The sequence below is a fragment of the Anomaloglossus baeobatrachus genome, chromosome 5 (assembly GCF_048569485.1).
Source record: "Anomaloglossus baeobatrachus isolate aAnoBae1 chromosome 5, aAnoBae1.hap1, whole genome shotgun sequence".
Lineage (NCBI taxonomy): Eukaryota > Metazoa > Chordata > Amphibia > Anura > Aromobatidae > Anomaloglossus > Anomaloglossus baeobatrachus.
Genome location: NC_134357.1, coordinates 438,027,075 through 438,054,023, shown reverse-complemented (window position 1 = coordinate 438,054,023; position 26,949 = coordinate 438,027,075). Strand labels below are relative to the sequence as shown.

At 49.9% G+C, this 26,949-nt stretch overlaps 1 protein-coding gene across 3 annotated transcripts in view; it reads right to left on the bottom strand.

Moving 5' to 3' along the window:
- ADRM1 (ADRM1 26S proteasome ubiquitin receptor) overlaps positions 1 to 26,949 on the bottom strand; it is a 31,594-nt gene that overhangs the window by 1,609 nt on the left and 3,036 nt on the right. The window contains exons 2-8 of one of the 3 annotated variants that reach the window (XM_075350406.1): positions 11,978 to 12,188; positions 11,571 to 11,687; positions 10,846 to 10,969; positions 3,714 to 3,800; positions 2,899 to 2,980; positions 2,559 to 2,785; positions 1,980 to 2,140 (exon numbers count right to left, since the gene is read on the bottom strand). In XM_075350406.1, coding sequence (XP_075206521.1) covers positions 1,980 to 2,140; positions 2,559 to 2,785; positions 2,899 to 2,980; positions 3,714 to 3,800; positions 10,846 to 10,969; positions 11,571 to 11,687; positions 11,978 to 12,187 — 1,008 coding nt within the window. In that variant the 5' untranslated portion in view covers position 12,188. The remainder of the gene's footprint in view (positions 1 to 1,979; positions 2,141 to 2,558; positions 2,786 to 2,898; positions 2,981 to 3,713; positions 3,801 to 10,845; positions 10,970 to 11,570; positions 11,688 to 11,977; positions 12,189 to 26,949) is intronic. The other 2 variants (XM_075350407.1, XM_075350408.1) reach the window with 2 other exon arrangements.

Genomic DNA, 26,949 nt, shown 5'->3' with positions numbered 1-26,949 from the left:
CAAGTGCGGAAAAATTGCAAAAAAAGTGGGATTGTACAATAGCTTTTGGGATATTTTATTCACCGTGTTCACTATATGGTAAAACTGATGTGTGGGTATGATGCCTCAGGTTGGTGCGAGTTTGTAGACACCAAACATGTATAGGTTTACTTGTATCTAAGGGGTTAAAGAAAATTCACAAGCTTGTCCAAAAAACGTGGCGCACGTTTTGTGCCATTTTCCAAAACCCGTAGCGTTCTCATTTTTCAGGATCTGAGGCTCAGTGATGGCTTATTTTTTGCGTCTCGACCTGACGTTCTTAACAGTACCATTTTTGCGCAGATGCTATTTTTTGATCGCCTGTTATTGCATTTTGCGCAAAATTTGCAGCGACCAAAAAACGTAATTTTGGCGTTTGGAATTTTTTTGCCGCTACGCCATTTACTGATCAGATTCATTGATTTTATATTTTGATAGATCGGGCATTTCTGAACGTGGCGATACCAAATGTGTGTATTTTTTATTTTTTTTAACCCTTTAATTTTCAATGGGGTGATTTGAACTTTTAGGTTTTTTTATTTTTTTTTTAATTTTTTAAAACTTTTTTTTTTACTTTTTTTTATTTTACTAGTCCCCCTAGGGGGCTATTGCGATCAGCAATCCGATCGCTTTGCACTATCTGCAGATCTCAGCTACAGAGCTGAGAACTACAGATTTGCTGCTTCACTTTCAATGCCGGCTGTATTCCGGCATTGAGAGGAAGTGACTCATGTTAGCTACAGGCGTCATCACATGACCCTGTGCTACCATGGCAACCGCCGAAAGTCACGTGATCATGTCACGTGACTTCCGGTGGGGGCGGGGTAAGTCACTGTCATGGCGGCGCCCATATACATATCGCTGCCAAGACTTTGGCAGCGAAATGTAAGGGGTTAATGGCCGCGGGTGGAAGCGATTCCACCCGCGGCTAGCAGGCACACATATCAGCTGTTGATAACAGCTGATATGTGCGCCGATACACGATCCATGACGTATCTAGTACGTCATGGGTCGTTAAGGGGTTAAAAAAAAAAAAAAAAGCCCCCATTTCCATTAAGCAAAATTTACTATGTAACTAGATACAACGGTTTGTCCATTCCATTTTGTAAATGCCTCACACACATGCCAAATGTTCTCACTGATCAAGGTCTGTACAGTAAGAACCCATCATCATTGCTGACAACCCTGTTTTAATAAATAAATAAAAAATGAGTTTCCACAAAATTCTTGAACATCTTTTCTTACAACTCTGCATAGTGCTGGCCTCTTATTTCTCCTAAAAAGATATGGCAATCGGGTGTTTCCAGTGGATGAGTGTCCCTACACATTGAAAGGGGCGTGTGTCTACAGTCTGATAGTGGCAGCACAGATGGACAGTGGAATGGTAACACCCAGTTGTCAATTTATATATTTTTAAGAGGAATAACAGAACAGGAAATACACAATGTTGAGTTATGAGATTTCAGAAGTGTTATTTCTTGTGGAATGTGAGTATTTACTGAAACAGACCCGTCAGGAGTCGCAGGTCCTCCAAGAAATCTGCTGACCTTAAAATAAATGGCTGCCACATTAGCCACCCACCTCCTCAGCTTCACCTGGGAGATGCTAAGTTGGTCCATTATATTAATTACAACTTATCGTCCATCATCTCTACTGAATGAAGCTTAGAGAAGCCGTGGGAGCTAAAAGGGCACACAATACAGTTAAGTAATTGGTGGTGGATTCAGCCTGCACAGATGTACGTCTACCACAGAAATGTGAGAAGTTGATGGGTTTTGTGTGTTCGTAGTGCGGTCTACAACTATCCTTTTCCAATTCTAGATCTGGCTGGTGAAGAAGCAGTGTAGAGCCGCATACTGATGGCTGAGGTTCAGCAATAGGTCCCATAAGACGCCCACAGACCCCATGTCTTGCGGGAATAATGCTCATGTAGCCTGAATGTGTATTTAAAGTCCACATACCTGCTGAAACTGAGGAGAGGTGAGTGTGTTCTGGATTTCCTCTGCGGTCTGTGGCAAGGACTCTCCTGATGGGAGGTACGGCATTAGTCGCTCCTGAACTTCAGCATTTGCCAGAATAGGAGCCATGATTTCTGGTGTGAGGACGCTAGCCAGATCCACTGCTGAAAGACAAGAAACGGGCTAATCCAACACCAGCAGTGGGCAATAATACACAAGCAGATTAGGAACAGCTACGCTTCCACATATGAAATAACCTAACATGCCAGCCTCACAAGTAATGGCTCGCCAGCCTGCAGGACACTTGGCAAAGTCAACACTGTCATTTCAGAGTAAAACAGTGAATGAACGGTAGACATCAGCAGGCAATGGCTGCCAGTCTCTATACCCACTGCCACCTGTGCTATTGTTGATGAATTGGAGTCTAAATTTACTTGCTAAACTGTGCAGCAAAACGAACCAGGACTGATTAGCCCGGCATGTAAGCTTCGGCTAATAATCGTAGTAGTAAAATATAAACAGACAATCAGTTCTCCATCTAAGTACGGAAAGATGTATTTATTTGTCATATTGCCCAATTACCTTGTCCATCGTCCATAGGCACATTCATAGTTGCCAGAATATTCTGCAGGTCACTTAGCTGAATGGGTTGTGTGGGGCTCGTGGCCGCACTGGCACCATTGCTGGAGCTCACTGCAGGGCTGGGGGTTGCAGCAGGCACCGACGCTGGAGCAGCTGGAGTCGTGGTGGTGGTTCGTGTGGAAGACGAGGTGGAGGATGGGGTAACAGCTGCCGACTGGCTGCGAGAACTAGAACGGGCACATCGAAATCAGACATTACTGCCATGAATAGCTGCTTTAGACGAACTTCTATTCTCTACTCATTAGCACATGCAGGAGAAGATGGCACCGTAAAGGGTTACCTGGATGACGAGCTGCTTGTTGTGGGTCCTCCGCTGCCTAACAAACTAGCCAGTCCTGGTCCAGTCAGAGCACCAAGGCCACCTGCAAGATATCGCATATCAATTCATAGGTTTACACACTGAAATAAGCACCTCTTCATCCATTCAGAAGCCATTAATGGTGTATCGTCCGGATGTGCCATAAACATCCGGTAGATGTGGGCCCCACCAATGGTCAACAGTGAAAAAATGGCCGTGTATAGGCGGCTCTTTACATCTGTATAATAACTACAAAAACTGCAAAGCAAAAATGTCCCAGAAAAAAAAAAACAAAAAGGTGTTACACAGCGAAAGCAAGTTCCCCATGGATAAGATGATCGGTTCATGTCTTACCAATGGGAGTTGCACCATTTGTTAGAATGGGAAACTTATAGCCCTAATGGAATGAGACAGCAGTGCACAAGCTCAACCGCAGCTCTATTCATTCTCGATGGGAAAGTAGAGCGCTGCATCCAGCCTTTTATAGCGGCCCCATGGGGAGTGAATGGAGGGCTATCGTATATCCAACTTGTTGCCAAGTTGTTGTTGTTTTCTTTTTTTATAAATGGGATAAAAGTTCCCCATCGAGTAACAGAAATTCTCTGTTCTGTCAATCAGTGCGTATCCCAGTGGTGAAACCTGAATAATCAGAAAGTTTGGAGATAAATTTCAAGTTGAGCTAGTTAATATGTTTAACCAGACAACCCTTTAACAAGTCAGTATGGCAGATTATGGCGGAGCAGGTATAGTATCACACTGTCTTTGTGCAACATCATTGGTGTTTTCAAGAAACTTACCAAGTCCCCCCAGTCCGGTGGGTCCAATTAGCTGCATGAGCTGGTTGTGACTCATGTTTCCCAGTAGGCTCTGCAGGCCTCCTTCACCTAAACAGAGCAAAAGTAGAAATGGTTGGACCCGGATGTGGCGACAGCTGACGGTCCATGTATGAAGAATCATAGGAAAACCTAGGGAAATGTCCTACATGTGGACCCACAGTAACGTGTGACAGCACACATGATAGTAGGAGAAGCTGCTGAAAATGTCTTGGTAAGACTTTGTTCCAGCATCAGTCTTATATATGCTTTACAGCATACGTGTAACGCCTGCAAGTCCTGTCCTGACTACGAATTTTATGACACATTCGACATCTTTTCCCGAATAGTTTTTTTGGGTTGCAATCTAACCCCATCTTCCAAGAGGCATAACAGTTAAATTTTTGTGCAAGGGTCATTTTAAAATGATATTTTTCCATAAAACATTTAAAATTATTTGAAGGGGGGGGGGGGGGGGGTGAGCACATGTAGAGTTCCGGGTTGTGCTTGGTTTTGTTTTACAGTGTTCATCGTATGGTACAGGAAAAAAATTAAAAAAAAAAACAAAAAAAAAAGAAGGGAATTTTGTTTACTTACCGTAAATTCCTTTTCTTCTAGCTCCTATTGGGAGACCCAGACAATTGGGTGTATAGCTTCTGCCTCCGGAGGCCACACAAAGTATTACACTTTAAAAAGTGTAACCCCTCCCCTCTGCCTATACACCCTTCCGTGCCTCACGGGCTCCTCAGTTTTGGTGCCAAAGCAGGAAGGAGGAAACTTATAAATGGTCTAAGGTAAATTCAATCCGAAGGATGTTCGGAGAACTGAAACCATGAACCAAAAGGAACAAGTCAACATGAACAACATGTGTACACAAAAGAACAAACAGCCCGAAGGGAACAGGGGCGGGTGCTGGGTCTCCCAATAGGAGCTAGAAGAAAAGGAATTTACGGTAAGTAAACAAAATTCCCTTCTTCTTTGTCGCTCCATTGGGAGACCCAGACAATTGGGACGTCCAAAAGCAGTCCCTGGGTGGGTAAAAGAATACCCCGATAAAAAGAGCCGAAAACGGCCCCCTCTTACAGGTGGGCAACCGCCGCCTGAAGGACTCGCCTACCTAGACTGGCATCTGCCGAAGCATAGGTATGCACCGGATAGTGTTTCGTGAAAGTGTGCAGACTAGACCAGGTAGCCGCCTGACACCTGCTGAGCCGTAGCCCGGTGCCGCAATGCCCAGGACGCACCCACGGCTCTGGTAGAATGGGCTTTCAGCCCTGAAGGAATCGGAAGCCCAGAAGAACGGTAGGCTTCAAAAATCGGTTCCTTGATCCACCGAGCCAAGGTTGACTTGGAAGCCTGCGACCCCTTACGCTGGCCAGCGACAAGGACAAAGAGCGCATCAGAACGGCGCAGTGGCGCCATGCGAGACACGTAGATCCGGAGTGCTCTCACTAGATCTAGCAAGTGCAAATCCTTTTCACATTGGTGAACTGGATGAGGGCAAAATGAAGGTAAGGAGATATCCTGTTTGAGATGAAAAGGGGATACCACCTTAGGGAGGAATTCCGGGACCGGACGCAGAACCACATTATCCTGGTGAAAAACCAGGAAGGGGGCTTTGCATGACAGCGCTGCAAGCTCCGACACTCTACGGAGCGATGTAACTGCCACTAGAAAAGCCACCTTCTGCGAAAGACGTGATAGAGAGACATCCCGCAGCGGCTCGAAAGGTGGTTTCTGAAGAGCCCTTAGAACCCTGTTAAGATCCCAGGGTTCCAGCGGCCGCTTGTAAGGTGGGACTATGTGGCAAACTCCCTGCAGGAACGTGCGGACCTGCGGAAGCCTGGCCAGACGCTTTTGAAAAAACACGGAAAGCGCCGATACTTGTCCCTTGAGAGAGCCGAGAGACAAACCCTTGTCCATTCTGGATTGAAGGAAGGAAAGAAAAGTGGGTAAGGCAAACGGCCAGGGGGTAAAACCCTTATCAGAGCACCAGGATAAAAAGATCCTCCAAGCCCTGTGATAGATCTTGGCGGACGTTGGTTTCCTGGCCTGTCTCATAGTGGCAATGACATCTTGAGAACCCTGAGGACGCTAGGAGCCAGGACTCAATGGCCACACAGTCAGGTTGAGGGCCGCAGAATTCAGATGGAAAAATGGCCCTTGAGACAGCAAGTCTGGTCGGTCTGGGAGTGCCCACGGTTGACCCACCGTGAGGTGCCACAGATCCGGGTACCACGACCTCCTCGGCCAGTCTGGAGCGACGAGGATGGCGCGGCGGCAGTCGGACCTGATCTTGCGTAACACTCTGGGCAGCATTGCCAGAGGAGGAAATACATAAGGCAGTCGAAACTGCGACCAATCCTGAACTAATGCGTCCACCGCCAGAGCTCTGTGATCCTGAGACCGTGCCATGAATGCCGGGACTTTGTTGTTGTGCCGAGACGCCATGAGATCGACGTCCGGCGTTCCCCAGCGGCAACAGATCTCTTGAAACACGTCCGGGTGAAGAGACCATTCCCCTGCGTCTATGCCCTGGCGACTGAGGAAGTCTGCTTCCCAGTTTTCTACGCCCGGGATGTGAACTGCGGAGATGGTGGAGGCTGTGGTCTCCGCCCACAGCAGAATCCGCCGAACTTCTTGGAAGGCTTGACGGCTGCGCGTGCCGCCCTGGTGGTTGATGTACGCGACCGCCGTGGCATTGTCCGACTGTATGCGGATCTGCCTGCCCTCCAGCCACCGATGGAACGCCTTTAGGGCTAGATACACTGCCCTTATCTCCAGAACATTGATCTGAAGGGAGGACTCTGTCGGAGTCCAGGTTCCCTGAGCCCTGTGGTGGAGAAAAACCGCTCCCCACCCTGACAGACTCGCGTCCGTCGTGACCACAGCCCAGGATGGGGGCAGGAAGGATTTTCCCTTCGACAGAGAAGTGGGAAGAAGCCACCACTGAAGAGAGGTTTTGGCTGCCAGAGAAAGAGAGACGTTCCTGTCTAGGGACGTCGACCTCCTGTCCCTTTTCCGGAGAATGTCCCATTGGAGTGGACGCAGATGAAACTGCGCAAAGGGGACTGCCTCCATTGCTGCCAGAAGCGTTGATGCTCTGGTGTGATCGGCACATGGAGATAAGCATCCCTGATGTCGATTGATGCTAGGAAGTCTCCTTGGGACATCGAAGCGATGACAGAGCGGAGAGATTCCATGCGAAACCGTCTGGTTCTCACATGTCTGTTGAGCAGTTTGAGGTCCAAAACGGGACGGAATGATCCGTCCTTCTTTGGCACCACGAACAAGTTGGAGTAAAAACCGCGACCACGTTCCTGAAGGGGAACGGGGATCACAACTCCTTCTGTCTTCAGAGTGTTCACCGCCTGAAGAAGTGCATTGGTTCGCTCGGGGGGCGGGGATGTTCTGAAGAAACGAGTCGGAGGACGAGAGCTGAACTCTATCCTGTAACCGTGAGACAGAATGTCTCTCACCCATCGGTCTTGGACATGTGGCCACCAGGCGTCGCCAAAGCGGGAGAGCCTGCCACCGACCGAGGATGCGGTTTGGGGAGGCCGAAAGTCATGAGGAGGCCGCCTTGGAGACGGTGCCTCCGGCGGTCTTTGGAGGACGTGACTTAGACCGCCATGCAGAAGAGTTCCTCTGGCTCTTCTGTGGCCTGTTGGACGAGGATGATTGGGATCTGGCTGAGGGCCGAAAGGACCGAAACCTCGCTTGAATTTTCCGTTGCTGAGGTCTGTTTGGTTTGGACTGGGGTAAGGACGAGTCCTTTCCCTTGGATTGCTTAATAATTTCATCCAATCGCTCGCCAAACAAACGGTCGCCAGAAAATGGCAAACCGGTTAAGAACTTCTTGGAAGCAGAATCTGCCTTCCATTCGCGTAGCCACATGGCCCTGCGGACTGCCACCGAATTGGCGGATGCTACCGCTGTACGGCTAGCAGAGTCCAGGACGGCATTCATGGCGTAGGATGAAAATACCGACGCCTGAGAAGTCAAAGACGCTACTTGCGGAGCAGAGGTACGTGTGACCGCATTAATCTCAGACAGACAAGCTGAGATAGCTTGGAGTGCCCACACGGCTGCAAAGGCCGGGGCAAAAGACGCGCCTGTGGCTTCATAGATGGATTTCATTAGGAGCTCTATCTGCCTGTCAGTGGCATCCTTGAGCGATGAACCGTCGGCCACTGATACTACGGATCTAGCCGCCAGTCTAGAGACTGGAGGATCCACCTTGGGACATTGAGCCCAACCCTTAACTACGTCAGAGGGGAAGGGGTAACGTGTGTCATTAAGGCGCTTAGTAAAGCGCTTGTCCGGAAAAGCTCTGTGCTTCTGGACAGCATCTCTGAAGTTAGAGTGATCAAAAAAAGCACTCCGTGTACGTTTGGGAAACCTAAACTGGTGTTTCTCCTGCTGTGAAGCCGACTCCTCTACAGGTGGAGTTGGGGGAGAAAGATCTAGCACCTGGTTGATGGACGCTATAAGGTCATTTACTATGGCGTCCCCTTCAGGTGTATCAAGATTGAGAGCAACGTCAGGGTCAGAGCCCTGGGCTGCGACCTCCGCTTCATCCTCCAGAGAGTCCTCAAGCTGAGACCCCGAACAGCGTGATGAAGTCGGGGAAGATTCCCAGCGAGCCCGCTTAGCCGGTCTGGGACTGCGGTCCGTGCCGGAGTCCTCCACGTGATACCTAGGGGCCACCCCGGGAGCACGCTGCGGCGCAGACCGAGGGGCCTGGGGGCGATGATCCCGCAGTGCCCGGGGCCTGTGTAAGGGCCGGTCTGGACTGCAAGACTTCTAGTATCTTAGCAGACCATTTGTCCATAGACTGAGCCATGGATTGTGAAAGTGACTCAGAGAGTTTCTCAGCTAAAACTGCAAACTCTGTCCCTGCCACCTGGACAGGGGAAGCCGGCGGTTCTACCTGGGCCGAGGGTCCCACCAGTGCCCGAGGCTCCGGCTGAGCGAGTGCCACAGGGCCCGAGCATTGCTCACAGTGAGGGTAGGTGGAACCTGCAGGTAGCATAGCCGCACAAGAGGTACAGGTTGCAAAATAACCCTGTGTCTTGGCACCCTTGCTCCTTGTGAACGACATGCTGTTGTCTCCTAGGAGAGTGATCACTGAGGGTATATAGCCAAAAGCAAAACAATGCGGCCAAACAGAGAAAATGTATACAAATATATATATATATATATATATATATATATATATATATATACACACTTCGGCACCCTAGGGGGACCAGCACCGGGTGGCTTACCGACCGCCCAAAGCGGTGTGTGTCCACCAGATTCCCTGCCTTGGGTCTCCCAGAGCTGCAGCCAGAAGTCCTCCACCGGCAGAATGTGTTTAAAACATGGCTGCCGCGTTCTCAGGGGAGGAGGGAGCCGTGGGCGGCGACTAATAAAGTGCGGGAATCTGGTGCCCCACAGTGATTAGTGAGGGGGGAGGAGGACACCTAAAGTGTGCTCCAGCCCTCACTGTCGACGTCAGGCCGACCGTCCCGCCCTTACCCCTGACTGGCAGGCCCGAGGGCGGGAGTAATGGCACTAGGCCGCATGAAGCCGGGGACTAAATTTAATACCGCGGCCGGCAAACAGGCGCGGTCGGCGCGGTAGTCCCGGTCGTCATAAAAATACAGCAGCCGCTGCAGCGTCTGAGACCAAGCGCTCCATGCACCGTCCCCAAGGGGACACAGAGTACCTTTAGATGCAGGGCCCTGTCCCTGATGATACCAAGTCTCCTGTCCGCCAGATTCCGACAGGGGCTGCGGAGGGATGACCGGTTAGGATCCCACTTCTCCCAGAGCCTCTAAGGGATGGGGAAGGAAAACGGCATGTGGCTCCAGCCTTTGTACCCGCAATGGGTACCTCAACCTTAACAGCACTGCCGACTTAGTGGGGTGAGAAGGGAGCATGCCGGGGGCCCTGTGGGGGCCCTCTTTTCTTCCATCCGATACAATCAGCAGCTGCTGCTGACTAAAATGGGAGCTCGAGTGAATGTCAACACAAAGCAAAAAACTGAGGAGCCCGTGAGGCACGGGAGGGTGTATAGGCAGAGGGGAGGGGTTACACTTTTTAAAGTGTAATACTTTGTGTGGCCTCCGGAGGCAGAAGCTATACACCCAATTGTCTGGGTCTCCCAATGGAGCGACAAAGAAAAAACTAGTAAAGCAATTCTTTAAGTGAGTACAAGTACAATGATACTAAAACTTACATAGTGGGGGGACCAAACAAAAAAAAAAAAAAAAAAAGAAGACTTGTGCCACTATTTTCTATAACCCAACACTTTCTTTTTCCATGGATGAAGCCATGTAAGAATAACACATTGGCACTCTGCAAAGCCACCAGCACTGTGAGCCTTAGATGCCACTACAAGTGGCATTTAAGGGGAATCCATCAATAGTTTTTTTGCTATGTAATCTAAGGACAGCATAAGGTAGGTGCTGAAACACTGCTTTCAAGGATGTGACACTTATTATGCTGTGTGTTTCCATACAATGAGGGTTTTATCAAAAGGAGATTATCACTACCTGAACTACAGCCCTGGTCAGACCACATCCTGTCCGCTGATAAGCAGCTCACTGTCAATAGACAATGTACACAAAGGTCTGTGGGGTGAGCGGGGTTAGCTTTCTGACCTCTGCTATATCTAAGGACACTATGTCACAACTAAACGAAATGTTGGAATCAGGGTCTCATTTCTTACATTATGCTGCTCTCAGATGAGGTTGCAAATCCCTGGTGTTAGATTCCCTTTAGGAGGTTAAACAGAAGTGATCGTAGCTTATACATCACATGCATGTCACATGACAGAAGGGGTTAAAGTAGTCTTGGTGGTTTTCCTACCCTAGGATTACCCAATACTTTTTATGGGAAGTACAGGTCATTGTCACCCTACCAGACCTCTATCTATAATCTAATAGATGGCCTAATGAAGACAAGCCTCTGATCTTGTGTTTCTACAGTACAGCACTCCGCCACTGCTCACACTGGTGTAGGATTTACGCTCCAGACTACATGTACTTGTGAAGAGTGAATGCCCCCCTATGTGCACAAATTTACTGCAGACCACCTAGCCTTACAGTGCTAGAGCAGAAGCACTCACCTCCCAGTGCCGACAGCTCGTGACCACCACTGCCGCTGCCACCTAATGCTCCAGGCATGGGTGGGTTGTTGAGATACTCGTTGACCTTGCGGCAATATTCTTCATCTTTGTCAGTCTTGGGTTCCTTTGAATAATCATATATTAGTGCCATTCATTATACAGAGTGTACGGGAGCAGCAGTAATGTCATATTGAGTGCGATTTTTTTTCTTCCCTAGCATCCGTATGCAATTTGTTTCTTTTTCCTCGCACCCATAGACTTGCGCTTTGGCTTATAAATACTGATGTAAGAAAACCTCACCAAACACTCAATGTGTACACATGGCCTATCTCCACAGTAATTGGAAAATGGAGCAGAGGCAATGTGAGCTGTATAAAAGGTGCCAGCTGTATAAAGCTGGCGCCCGCCATGCATGGAGTAGGTTCAGCATCGGAGCCTCTTTTATACAACTTTTGCGCACATCTACAGCAGCGTGTAGGGCAAAAGTCACTAAGTGGTTAAGTGGCTTAAAGTAGTAAGCCATGATCATTGTAAGAATATAATTTATCCTACAGTAATTGTGCTTGTGTGTCCATCTAAGTAAAATGTGTTGGGACTCCGTGAGGGTTTCTTAAGCAGTAAGGATGGCAAAAGAGAGATTGTCTAGGCTGGACATAATTGGAGCAAACCCTCAGCTGTGACAACAAACACTACAGACTATTTTCAGAAGATAATCTGCAGCTGACCTGCATCCAGAAGAACAGCCTCTTGGAGCCGGCCTTGAACTTCAGCACATAGACGCGGCCGGTGGTGCACTGTGCCACCCTCTTAAACTCACAGTCATCAGGGAAAATAATCAAATCCTGAAAAAAAAAAAGAAACAAAAATGGCGGAGTGAGCCGTGCACGGTGTCAGTGCCAATATCACTGCTTGTTAAGAGAAGGTGAAAGGAGATATTGGCCAGAGAAACACAATGCAGACTGGTAAATGGGCACCAGCTGGGGACAGCGCGACAGTGACTAATAAGCTGTCCTCTCCGGTTACAGTCTGCCCTCTACAGTAATTGCTGCAGCATAGACGCTCCTTCACCTCACCTCTAAGAATAAGAAAAGCCTATTGAGGTGGAGGATGGCACCTTCATGCCCAGACTTACATCCTCCACATTTCCAGAGGTCCTGTCCTTCCAGCAGAAGTGGATCAGGGAGTCGTCAGTTTGCTGGATGTAAACGAGTCCTTTCCTTTTGTCCGGAGTCACGGTGCTGCCCTTCAGGGTCATCTTACCGGCTCGAAACTCCACCAAATATTTGCTGGAGGAGCCCCGGGATCCGGGGACCAGACTGGGGAACAAAGCTCCTGAAGACATCCTGAAACGAGAAGACATCACAAACGTCAGGAGGAAACAATCAGAAAGCAGGAAAACACTAACCGAGTACCCAGACTGGAGCAGGCGCACTGTATGGAATGCCCCCCCCTACCCCACTTTCTTTTTAGCGGGATGAGCTGTACTTTTTATTGATACCATTCTGGGTTCAAACATCTGATAATTTTATTCCATTTTTCTTGGAGAGGATAAGGATGAAGGGAATTTTGTTTACTTACCGTAAATTCCTTTTCTTCTAGCTCCTATTGGGAGACCCAGACAATTGTTTTACAATTGGGGTGTATAGCTTCTGCCTCCGGAGGCCACACAAAGTATTACACTTTAAAAAGTGTAACCCCTCCCCTCTGCCTATACACCCTCCCGTGCATCACGGGCTCCTCAGTTTTGGTGCAAAAGCAGGAAGGAGGAAACTTATAAATTGGTCTAAGGTAAATTCAATCCGAAAGATGTTCGGAGAACTGAAAACCATGAACCAAAAGAAACGATTCAACATGAACAACATGTGTACTCAAAAGAACAAACAGCCCGAAGGGAACAGGGGCGGGTGCTGGGTCTCCCAATAGGAGCTAGAAGAAAAGGAATTTACGGTAAGTAAACAAAATTCCCTTCTTCTTTGTCGCTCCATTGGGAGACCCAGACAATTGGGACGTCCAAAAGCAGTCCCTGGGTGGGTAAAAGAATACCTCAATAAAAAGAGCCGAAACGGCCCCCTCTTACAGGTGGGCAACCGCCGCCTGAAGGACTCGCCTACCTAGACTGGCGTCTGCCGAAGCATAGGTATGCACCTGATAGTGTTTCGTGAAAGTGTGCAGACTAGACCAGGTAGCTGCCTGACACACCTGCTGAGCCGTAGCCCGCTGCCGCAATGCCCAGGACGCACCCACGGCTCTGGTAGAATGGGCTTTCAGCCCCAAAGGAAGCGGAAGCCCAGAAGAACGGTAGGCTTCAAGAATCGGTTCCTTGATCCACCGAGCCAAGGTTGACTTGGAAGCCTGCGAACCCTTACGCTGGCCAGCGACAAGGACAAAGAGCGCATCAGAACGGCGCAGGGGCGCCGTGCGAGACACGTAGAACCGGAGTGCTCTCACCAGATCTAATGAGTGCAAATCCTTTTCACATTGGTGAACTGGATTAGGGCAAAATGAAGGTAAGGAGATATCCTGATTGAGATGAAAAGGAGATACCACCTTAGGGACAAATTCCGGAACGGGACGCAGAACCACCTTATCCTGGTGAAAAACCAGGAAGGGGGCTTTGCATGACAGCGCTGCCAGCTCCGACACTCTACGGAGCGATGTAACTGCCACTAGAAATGCCACCTTCTGCGAAAGACGTGATAAAGAGACATCCCGCAGCGGCTCGAAAGGTGGTTTCTGAAGAGCCGTTAGCACCCTGTTAAGGTCCCAGGGTTCCAGCGGACGCTTGTAAGGTGGGACTATGTGGCAAACTCCCTGCAGGAACGTGCGGACCTGCGGAAGCCTGGCTAGACGCTTTTGAAAATATACGGATAGCGCCGATACTTGTCCCTTGAGAGAGCCGAGAGACAAACCCTTGTCCATTCCGGATTGAAGGAATGAAAGAAAAGTGGGTAAGGCAAAAGGCCAGGGAGCAAAACCATTATCAGAGCACCAGGATAAGAAGATCCTCCAAGACCTGTGATAGATCTTGGCGGATGTTGGTTTCCTGGCCTGTCTCATGGTGGCAATGACATCTTGAGATAACCCTGAGGACGCTAGGAGCCAGGACTCAACGGCCACACAGTCAGGTTGAGGGCCACAGAATTCAGATGGAAAAACGGCCCTTGTGACAGCAAGTCTGGGCGGTCTGGGAGCGCCCACGGTTGACCCACCGTGAGATGCCACAGATCCGGGTACCACGACCGCCTCGGCCAATCTGGAGCGACGAGAATGGCGCGACGACAGTCGGACCTGATTTTGCGCAGCACTCTGGGCAGCATCGCCAGAGGGGGAAATACATAAGGCAGTTGAAACTGCGACCAATCCTGAACTAATGCGTCCGCCGCCAGAGCTCTGTGATCTTGAGACCGTGCCATGAATGCCGGGACTTTGTTGTTGTGCCGTGACGCCATGAGATCGACGTCCGGCGTTCCCCAGCGGCGACAGATCTCTCGAAACACGTCTGGGTGAAGAGACCATTCCCCCGCATCCATGCCCTGACGACTGAGAAAGCCTGCTTCCCAGTTTTCTACGCCCGGGATGTGAACTGCGGAGATGGTGGAGGCTGTGGTCTCCGCCCACAGCAGAATCCGCCGAACTTCTTGGAAGGCTTGACGGCTGCGCGTGCCGCCCTGGTGGTTGATGTACGCGACCGCCGTGGCGTTGTCCGACTGTATGCGGATCTGCCTGCCCTCCAGCCACCGATGGAACGCCTTTAGGGCAAGATACACTGCCCTTATCTCCAGAACATTGATCTGAAGGGAGGACTGTGTCGGAGTCCAGGTTCCCTGAGCCCTGTGGTGGAGAAAAAACGCTCCCCACCCTGACAGACTCGCGTCCGTCGTGACCACAGCCCAGGATGGGGGCAGGAAGGACTTTCCCTGCGACAGAGAAGTGGGAAGAAGCCACCACTGAAGAGAGGTTTTGGCTGCAAGGGAAAGAGAGAAGTTCCTGTCGAGGGACGTCGACCTCCTGTCCCATTTGCGGAGAATGTCCCATTGGAGTGGGCGCAGATGAAACTGCGCGAAGGGGACTGCCTCCATTGCTGCCACCATCTTCCCCAGGAAGTGCATGAGGCGCCTCAAGGGGTGTGATTGGCCCCGAAGAAGAGATTGCACCCCTGACTGCAGCGAAAGCTGTTTGTCCAGCGCTAGCTTGACTATCGCTGAGAGAGTATGAAACTCCATCCCGAGGTAAGTCAGTGATTGGGTCGGTGTCAACTTGGACTTTGGGAAATTGATGATCCAACCGAACCGCTGGAGAGTCTCCAGAGCGACGGTCAGGCTGTGTTGACACGCCACCCGGGAGGGTGCCCTGACTAGGAGATCGTCTAAGTAAGGGATCACCGAGTGGCCCTGAGAGTGTAGGACCGCCACAACGGATGCCATGACCTTGGTGAAGACCCGTGGGGCTGTCGCCAGGCCGAAAGGCAGTGCCACGAACTGAAGGTGTTCGTCCCCGATGGCGAAACGCAGGAAGCGTTGATGCTCGAGTGCGATCGGCACATGGAGATAAGCATCCTTGATGTCGATTGATGCTAGGAAGTCTCCTTGTGGCATCGAAGCGATGACCGAGCGGAGAGATTCCATCCGAAACCTTCTGGTGCTCACATGCCTGTTGAGCAGTTTGAGGTCCAGAACGGGACGGAATGATCCGTCCTTCTTTGGCACCACGAACAAGCTGGAGTAGAAACCGTGACCATGTTCCTGAGGGGGAACGGGAATCACCACTCCCTCTGACTTCAGGACGCCCACAGCCTGAAAAAGTGCGCCGGCCCGAGATGGGGGCGGAGATGTTCTGAAGAAACGAGTCGGAGGACGAGAGCTGAACTCTATCCTGTAACCGTGAGACAGAATGTCTCTCACCCATCGGTCTTGGACATGTGGCCACCAGGCGTCGCAAAAGCGGGAGAGCCTGCCACCGACCGAGGATGCGGTTTGGGGAGGCCGAAAGTCATGAGGAGGCCGCCTTGGAGGCAGTGCCTCCGGCGGTTTTTTGGGGACGTGACTTAAACCGCCACGCATAAGAGTTCCTCTGGCCCTTCTCTGGCCTGTTGGACGAGGAGGATTGGGACTTTCGATTGTATTTTCCATTGCTGAGGTCTCTGCGGCTTGGACTGGGGTAAGGACGAGTCCTTTCCCTTGGATTCCTTAATAATTTCATCCAATCGCTCGCCAAACAATCGGTCGCCAGAAAACGGCTAACCGGTTAAGAACTTCTTGGAAGCAGAGTCTGCCTTCCATTCGCGTAGCCACATGGCCCTGCGGACTGCCACCGAATTAGCGGATGCTACCGCTGTACGGCTAGCAGAGTCCAGGACGGCGTTCATGGCGTAGGACGAAAAAGCCGACGCCTGAGAAGTCAAAGACGCAACTTGCGGAGCAGAGGTACGTGTGACCGCATTAATCTCAGACAGACAAGCTGAGATAGCTTGGAGTGCCCACACGGCTGCAAAGGCCGGGGCAAAAGACGCGCCTGTGGCTTCATAGATGGATTTCACCAGGAGCTCTATCTGCCTGTCAGTGGCATCCTTGAGCGATGAGCCATCTGCAACTGATACTACGGATCTAGCCGCCAGTCTAGAGACTGGAGGATCCACCTTGGGACATTGAGCCCAACCCTTAACTACGTCAGAGGGGAAGGGGTAACGTGTGTCATTAAGGCGCTTAGTAAAGCGCTTGTCCGGAAATGCTCTGTGCTTCTGGACAGCATCTCTGAAGTTAGAGTGATCGAAAAACGCACTCCGTGTACGTTTGGGAAACCTAAACTGGTGTTTCTCCTGCTGCGAAGCCGACTCCTCTATAGGTGGAGTTGGGGGAGAAAGATCTAGCACCTGGTTGATGGACGCTATAAGGTCATTTACTATGGCGTCCCCTTCAGGTGTATCAAGGTTGAGAGCAACGTCAGGGTCAGAGCCCTGAGCTGCGACGTCCGCCTCATCCTCCAGAGAGTCCTCAAGCTGAGACCCCGAGCAGCGTGAGGAAGTCGGGGAAGATTCCCAGCGAGCCCGCTTAGCCGGTCTGGGACTGTGGTCCGTGCCGGAGTCCTCCACGTGAGACCTAGGGGCCACCCCGGGAGCACGTTGCGGCGCAGACCGAGAGGGGCCTGGAAGTGATGATCCAACAGTGCCCGGGGCCTGTGTAAGGACCGATCTGGACTGCAAGGCTTCTAGTAGCTTAGCAGACCATTTGTCCATAGACTGAGCCATGGATTGTGAAAGCGACTCAGAGTTTCTCAGCAAAAACTGCAAACTCTGTCCCTGCCACCTGGACAGGGGAAGCAGGCGGGTCTGCCTGAGCCGAGGGTCCCACTAGTGCCCGAGGCTCCGGCTGAGCAAGTGCAACAGGGGCCGAGCATTGCTCACAGTGAGGGTAGGTGGAACCTGCAGGTAACATAGCCGCACAAGAGGTACAGGTTGCAAAATAATCCTTTGCCTTAGCGCCCTTGCTCCTTGTGGACGACATGCTGTTGTCTCCTAGGAGAGTGATCACTGAGGGTATATAGCCAAAAGCAAAACAATGCGGCCGAACAGAGAAAATGTATATGTATGTATATATATATATATATATATATATATATATATACACACAGTTAGGTCCAGAAATATTTGGACAGTGACACAATTTTCGCGAGTTGGGCTCTGCATGCCACCACATTGGATTTGAAATGAAACCTCTACAACAGAATTCAAGTGCAGATTGTAACGTTTTATTTGAAGGTTTGAACAAAAATATCTGATAGAAATTGTAGGAATTGTACACATTTCTTTACAAACACTCCACATTTTAGGAGGTCAAAAGTAATTGGACAAATAAACCAAACCCAAACAAAATATTTTTATTTTCAATATTTTGTTGCGAATCCTTTGGAGGCAATCACTGCACTCATGAACTCCTGGGTAGCTTTGGCTGTATGCTTGGGGTCATTGTCCATCTGTACTATGAAGCGCCGTCCGATCAACTTTGCGGCATTTGGCTGAATCTAGGCTGTAAGTATATCCCGGTACACTTCAGAATTCATCCGGCTACTCTTGTCTGCTGTTATGTCATCAATAAACACAAGTGACCCAGTGCCATTGAAAGCCATGCCATCACGTTGCCTCCACCATGTTTTACAGAGGATGTGGTGTGCCTTGGATCATGTGCCGTTCCCTTTCTTCTCCAAACTTTTTTCTTCCCATCATTCTGGTACAGGTTGATCTTGGTCTCATCTGTCCATAGAATACTTTTCCAGAACTGAGCTGGCTTCATGAGGTGTTTTTCAGCAAATTTAACTCTGGCCTGTCTATTTTTGGAATTGATGAATGGTTTGCATCTAGATGTGAACCCTTTGTATTTACTTTCATGGAGTCTTCTCTTTACTGTTGACTTAGAGACAGATACACCTACTTCACTGAGAGTGTTCTGGACTTCAGTTGATGTTGTGAACGGGTTCTTCTTCACCAAAGAAAGTATGCGGCGATCATCCACCACTGTTGTCATCCGTGGACGCCCAGGCCTTTTTGAGTTCCCAAGCTCACCAGTCAATTCCTTTTTTCTCAGAATGTACCCGACTGTTGATTTTGCTACTCCAAGCATGTCTGCTATCTCTCTGATGGATTTTTTCTTTTTTTTCAGCCTCAGGATGTTCTGCTTCACCTCAATTGAGAGTTCCTTAGACCGCATGTTGTCTGGTCACAGCAACAGCTTCCAAATGCAAAACCACACACCTGTAATCAACCCCAGACCTTTTAACTACTTCATTGATTACAGGTTAACGAGGGAGACGCCTTCAGAGTTAATTGCAGCCCTTAGAGTCCCTTGTCCAATTACTTTCGGTCCCTTGAAAAAGAGGAGGCTATGCATTACAGAGCTATGATTCCTAAACCCTTTCTCCGATTTGGATGTGAAAACTCTCATATTGCAGCTGGGAGTGTGCACTTTCAGCCCATATTATATATATAATTGTATTTCTGAACATGTTTTTGTAAACAGCTAAAATAACAAAACTTGTGTCACTGTCCAAATATTTCTGGACCTAACTGTATATATATATATATATATATATATATATATATATATATATATATATATATATATATATATATATATATATATATATATATATATATATATATATATACACACACTTCGGCACCCTAGGGGGACCAGCACCGGTGACCGGTGTGGCTTACCGACCGCCCAAAGCGGTGTGTGTCCACCAGATTCCCTGAAATCCTCCACCGGCAGAATGTGTTGTAAAAATGGCTGCCGGAGCTCTCAGGGGAGGAGGGAGCCGTGGGCGGCGACTAGTAAAGTGCGGGAATCTGGTGCCCCACAGTGATCAGTGAGGGGGGGGGAACCTAAAGTATGCTCCAGCCCTCACTGCCGACGTCAGGTCGACCGTCCCGCCCTTACCCCTGACTGGCAGGCCCGGGGGCGGGAGTTATGGTACTAGGCCGCATGAAGCCGGGGACTAAATTTAATACCGCGGCCGACAAACAGGCGCGGTTGGCGCGGAAGTCCCGGTCGTCACAAAATCAGCAGCAGCTGCAGCGTCTGTGAGACAAGCGCTCCATGCACCGTCCCCATGGGGACACAGAGTACCTTTAGATGCAGGGCCCTGTCCCTGATGATACAAAGTCTCCTGTCCGGCAGATTCCCACAGGGGCTGCGGAGGGAGCCCGGTCCCAGTGAATGGATGACCGGTTAGGATCCCACTTCTCCCAGAGCCTCTAAGGGATGGTGAAGGAAAACGGCATGTGGCTCCAGCCTCTGTACCCGCAATGGGTACCTCAACCTTAACAGCACCGCCGACTTAGTGGGGTGAGAAGGGAGCATGCCGGGAGCCCTGTGGGGGCCCTCTTTTCTTCCAACCGATAAAATCAGCAGCTGCTGCTGACTAAAATGGGAGCATGAGTGGATGTGTGCCTCCTTCCACACAAAGCATAAAACTGAGGAGCCCGTGATGCACGGGAGGGTGTATAGGCAGAGGGGAGGGGTTACACTTTTTAAAGTGTAATACTTTGTGTGGCCTCCGGAGGCAGAAGCTATACACCCCAATTGTAAAACAATTGTCTGGGTCTCCCAATGGAGCGACAAAGAAATACTAATTTCTCACTTAGGAGTTTGTTCTATTCGGTGTACACTATTTTATTAGTTTAGAACAATTACACGCGCAGCGATATTGAATATATTCTTTTAGATTTTGCTATTATGGTTGAGGAAAAGGGGGCAATTTAAATGTATATCTCAATTTCTTTTCCAACATATTTCTAATGATTTTATTAGTCTTGAACCTGATCTCCTCCTACACGAATACTGTAGCATCGGAGTGTACAGTATAATCACTAGCCACAAGATCTGCTCCATAGGCGCAGTGACATGGCAAACAGAAGGCCCACGTCTGCCACAGCCACATCAGCACCATGGTACTGCGGGGTATGAGGCGCTCCCCACTACATAGGGGGGTTCTGCAGCTTCTCATATTCCTTGTGTCACAACCTTGGCTTACTGGAACATTCATATGAATGTCAGACTCCATCTAATACCGATGATGCACCTTGCCACCAGACAGCCGGCTCACCGGACAGTTCCTTTTGCACCCAGCCTGCTGTCATAAGGCACTATCACCTATTTACCCCGGTCTCCTATGACTCGCCTCTGCCTTCTCTGGTATCTGCTAGTCTAAACCCATATTCTGCCAAGCACCTATACTTGCATTTATCTGCCTCTCAATATACAGGCCTTGATAAAGGCTCAAATGTGAGCCGAAACGTTGGCATTTTGGTTGACTCCCTTTGTAGAATATGAAAATAAAAAATTCTTCAATATCATACTTGACATCTTTTTCCTGAGTGTGCCAGAAATATCAGTATTATATATATTATATCCATCTAATACCGAGACATTTTAGTTTTATTCTCTTGGTGAATTAAACAGTTTCTGCTTTTCCCCCCCCCCCCAATATTAGAGCGTTTCCGTTCATTGACAGCAAGAATCTCACTAAACAGAAAAGCACTGAAGCGAAGGATATTAGAAAGTCACAGAACTCGATCATACAGTTAGGTCCAGAAATATTTGGACAGTGACCGGATCTTTGAGAATTGGGCTCTGCAGGCCGCTAATTTCTATTTAACATTGAACAATTGAAGTGGAGACTTTCAGGCTTAATTAAAGGGGTAAAACAAAAATGTCCTGTGAGATGTAAGTAAAATTTGTCTAATTTGCAATGCTTTGTAGAGAATATTTTCCAGGCAACCACTGAAGTCTGGGAGCCATGGACGTCACCAAACGCTGGGTTTCCCCCTTTGTGATGTTTTCCAACCTTTAATGCAGCGATTTCAGTTGTTACTTGTTTATGGGTCTTTCTGCCTTAAAAGTGAACCTGTCACCAGGATTTTCCCATATGAGCTGCGGCCACCACCAGTGAGCCCTTATATACAGCATTCTAGAATACAGTGTATAAGAGCCCAAGCTGCTCTGTATAATGTAAAAAACACCTTTATTATATTCACCTAGAGAGCAGTCTGGTCCAACGCCTTCTCCATATTGTGTGATCGCCATCCTCCATCCACGCCCCGTGTGGATTATGCATCCTGCATCATTCACACATAAGCCTCCATGGCACTCCTATCTGTCCGGCTGAGGGCAGATCAAAGTACTGTAGCGCGCATGCGGTCTTTGCCCTTTCCTTGCACATTACAGTATTTTCCTCCGCCCTCAGACGGTCAGATCAAAGTGCCCATGCGCAGGACCGCAATGCCGGCCTGTATGGGTGACGTAGGACACGTAATCCACACGGAGCTATGAAGGAGGATGGCGATCGTACAAGATGGAGGAGGCGCCGGACCGAGAGGAGCCACACCCACCGGACCGCTCCTTAGGTGAGTATAAGAATGGCGTTTAATATGTTCCACACAGCAGCCTGGCCTCTTATACACTGTATTCTAGAATGCTATATATAAGGGCTCACTGGTGGTGGCCGACGCTCATAAGGGAAAATCCTGGTGACAGGTTGCCTTTAAATTTTGTCTTTAGCATGAGAAATGCAGCTTGATGGGGTTGATATCTGGTGTGTACTCGACCAGTGCAGAATAGTCCTCTTCTTTGCTTTCTCAATACATTTTGGGTCATTGTCCATCTATACTAGGACGCACCATCCAATCAGCCTTGCTGTATTTGGTTGAATCTGAGCAGACAGTATAGCTCTGTACACTTCAGAATTCACCCGGCTGCTTCTGTCTTCAGCCCCATCATAAACAGTAGTGACCCAGAGCCATTAGAAGCCATACATGCCCGGCCATCACACTGCCTCCATCATACAAGCATATGATAGTGTGCGTTCACACTTGTGTTGTGTCTCATCCGCCAAGTCCGTTACTGCGTCAAAACGATGCATCCGTCAATTTTTGTGTTGCTAACGGACCCAATGGATGCATTATTTCGCAGGAATCAGTCAGCGGCACTACTGCAGGCCCTACCACCCCCATACACACGCAGGCCCTACCGCCCCCATACACGCGCAGGCCCTACCGCCCCCATCATCACCACACACACACATAGGCAGGCCCTACCGCCCCCATCATCACCACACACACACATAGGCAGGCCCTACCGCCCCCATCATCACCACACACACACACATAGGCAGGCCCTACCGCCCCCATCATCACCACACACACACATAGGCAGGCCCTACCGCCCCCATCATCACCACACACACACACATAGGCAGGCCCTACCGCCCCCATCATCACCACACACACACACACACACAGGCAGGCCCTACCGCCCCCATCATCACCACACACACACAGGCAGGCCCTACCGCCCCCATCATCACCACACACACACACACAGGCAGGCCCTACCGCCCCCATCATCACCACACACACACATAGGCAGGCCCTACCGCCCCCATCATCACCACACACACACATAGGCAGGCCCTACCGCCCCCATCATCACCACACACACACATAGGCAGGCCCTACCGCCCCCATCATCACCACACACACACACACACACACACACACAGGCAGGCCCTACCGCCCCCATCATCACCACACACACACATAGGCAGGCCCTACCGCCCCCATCATCACCACACACACACATAGGCAGGCCCTACCGCCCCCATCATCACCACACACACACACACACAGGCAGGCCCTACCGCCCCCATCATCACCACACACACACACACAGGCAGGCCCTACCGCCCCCATCATCACCACACACACACACACAGGCAGGCCCTACCGCCCCCATCATCACCACACACACACACACACACACACACACACACACACAGGCAGGCCCTACCGCCCCCATCATCACCACACACACACACACAGGCAGGCCCTACCGCCCCCATCATCACCACACACACACATAGGCAGGCCCTACCGCCCCCATCATCACCACACACACACACACACACACACACACACACACACACACAGGCAGGCCCTACCGCCCCCATCATCACCACACACACAGGCAGGCCCTACCGCCCCCATCATCACCACACACACAGGCAGGCCCTACCGCCCCCATCATCACCATCACCACACACACACACACACACACACACACACACACACAGGCAGGCCCTACCGCCCCCATCACCACACACACACACACACACACACACACACACACACACACACAGGCCCTACCGCCCCCATCATCACCACACACACACAGGCAGGCCCTACCGCCCCCATCATCATCACACACACACAGGCAGGCCCTACCGCCCCCATCATCATCACCACACACACACACACACACACACACGCAGGCAGGCAGGCTCTACCGCCCCCATCATCACCACACACACACACAGGCAGGCCCTACCGCCCCCATCATCACCGCGCGTGCGCACACACACGCAGGCCCTACCGCCTCCATCATCACCACACACACACAGGCAGGCCCTACCGCCCCCATCATCACCGCGCACACACACACACACACAGGCAGGCCCTACCGCCCCCATCATCACCGCGCGCACACACACACACAGGCAGGCCCTACCGCCCCCATCATCGCACACACGCAGGCACTACCGCCCCCATCATCGCACACACGCAGGCACTACCGCCCCCATCATCGCACACACGCAGGCACTACCGCCCCCATCATCGCACACACGCAGGCACTACCGCCCCCATCATCGCACACACGCAGGCACTACCGCCCCCATCATCGCACACACGCAGGCACTACCGCCCCCATCATCGCACACACGCAGGCACTACCGCCCCCATCATCGCACACACGCAGGCACTACCGCCCCCATCATCGCACACACGCAGGCACTACCGCCCCCATCATCGCACACACGCAGGCACTACCGCCCCCATCATCGCACACACGCAGGCACTACCGCCCCCATCATCACCGCACACATTGGCACTAGCTCAGTGACATTCCCGCTGACAGCGCAATTCACTTCAGTTTCTGCGTGGAGCTGACAGCGGTCATGGTCTGTGACCGCTCCTGTCAGCTTCCGATGTAGCAAAGCTGAAAGCGTCGTGCGACCTCTGTGGCTTATGTCGGACCTGAAGGGGTATTTGGGGATTTTAATGAAGTGGTGAAAGAGGGCGTTTTTTTTTTTTGCCTTTTATGCCAAATAAAGTATTTTTTCGGGTGTATTTCATTATTTACTTTCACTTACAGGTTAATCATGGGGGGTGGGGGGTCTCAGACGCCTGCCATGATTAACCTAGGACTTAGTGGCAGCTATAGGCTGCCATTAACTCCTTAGTAGCCCGATTGCCACCACACCAGGGCAATTCGGGATGAGCCGGGTAGAGTCCCGGGATTGTCGCATCTAATGGATGTGGCAATTCCAGGGGGCTGCTGGCTGATATTTTTAGACTGGGGGCTCAAGACCAGAAAACTTTATATAAAGGGGGTACTCACAATTATTGACCAAAAGAAAAAAACCCTTAAAAATACATTTTATTATTTCATGTTACAACAATCCCTAGACAAACACACAAACAGGACAGACAATCCCAAATCTGCCAATGTCCAATGGAACCCCTCTGTAGTCCTAACAGAAAGGAGCAGGCAAATAAATTGGGTAAGTCAAATTGTCCCCTAATGAACAATTAATTAATGCTGTATCTTAATAAATCCAATATTGTGAAGGAGTACCAGCAAAATGATAATGGTGCAACCAGGGTATGGCCCAAATTCCCTTCAAAGGCCCTGCCTACCCGCGGAGGTTGATTTTTGGTAAGGAGATGGATGTTTGAACACCGCGCCAAAGACCACTGATGCAGGAGATGAATTTAACGTGACTTTATTCCATGTTCAGGTCTACGCGTTTCAGGAGCGTCCGCTCCCTTCCTCAGGACAATACAGGCACAAGCAACATCAAAATCAGCAATCAAAGAATGAGCCGAAAACTATATACCTTCCGGTGTGACGTCATTAATACGCCCACTTTAACAGCAAAAAGAAAAAAATCGGCGGGAATTCCATACATTCATTGGATAACTCAGTAACATGATTTCAATGCAAAATCCGCTTTTCCTTATCATAGTATATAGTTTTCGGCTCATTCTTTGATTGCTGATTTTGATGTTGCTTGTGCCTGTATTGTCCTGAGGAAGGGAGCGGACGCTCCTGAAACGCGTAGACCTGAACATGGAATAAAGTCACGTTAAATTCATCTCCTGCATCAGTGGTCTTTGGCGCGGTGTTCAAACATCCATCTCCTTACCAAAAATCATTATCACAGGGATGACTGCTGCCGTTGACCCAGTACATATGCCTGCACAGTGGTTGTGACTTTCACAACTACACTTGGTGAGTAACCTCTGTGAATCATACCCTTCTGTTTTGTGGGGTAAGACCCTATTGCGCTCTCTTTCCACAGTGATTTTTACCCGCGGAGGTTGGCACCCTAAATCTGGACGCAATGGCGCCCCCGCTCACCGATGACTCACCCTTCTTTCCCTCTACTGATCTCATGTGCAGCTATTCTGGGAGGAGGGGGGAGTGTGGGGAGGTTGCACCAACAAGCTAATCAATAAAATGAGGACTCAAACACACATATCAACGATACAGTAGATATTTCATATTAAACAGTGTTAAAGTGGACCAGATCAACAAGAGGGATCACTTTCAATATCAAAGTACAATTTCGGATCCTAAGTGCTAAAAAATTCCACTAGCATAATTACAGTAATTGTCCAACAGACTTCCAGTTGGACAAATAGTGAAGTACATTAATGCCTGATTTATGTATTATATACAGTTTCTGTGTACCATAACTAGATCACACGATGGATACAATCCCTATGCTGACAATCAATTCAAACGGAGGCAAAGGACTCTTTAAACAGGGTCACCAAGATAAGATCGTTTGATCCCAGAGCAGTCCTCTCTATAAGCTGTTAGGGACCATCCAACAAGTTATATCATAGGCAGGCACTTCACAGAAGGCAAATTAACAAACTTTCATAGAAGGCACATTACTATTGTGTAATTCACAAGAATGCAGTGGGGCACAGCCAGAATTAATCAGGTCCAAGTAACCATACAACAAATAAATCCGATGTGAACATAGTACTTATCTCATCCTTGAAGTGCTATGAATGGTGTAAATACACCTGGGTCCAAGTTGACACCTAAAGAACTTGCCCAACGCGTTTCCCCCCGATCACGAGTCACATCGGGGTTCATCAGGGGCTCCCTATTAGGGTAAGTAGCACTGGCTGCAGTCAGCCACGTGTACACCTTGGTATCCGTCACCGTCGTTCCAGGCTTATGTCGGACCTGAAGGGTCAAATAAAGTATTTTTTCGGGTGTATTTCATTATTTACTTTCACTTACAGGTTAATCATGGGGGGTGGGGGGTCTCAGACGCCTGCCATGATTAACCTAGGACTTAGTGGCAGTTATAGGCTGCCATTAACTCTTTAGTAGCCCGATTGCCACCACACCAGGGCAATTCGGGATGAGCCGGGTAGAGTCCCGGGATTGTCGCATCTAATGGATGTGGCAATTCCAGGGGGCTGCTGGCTGATATTTTTAGACTGGGGGCTCCCCATAACGTTGGGCTCCC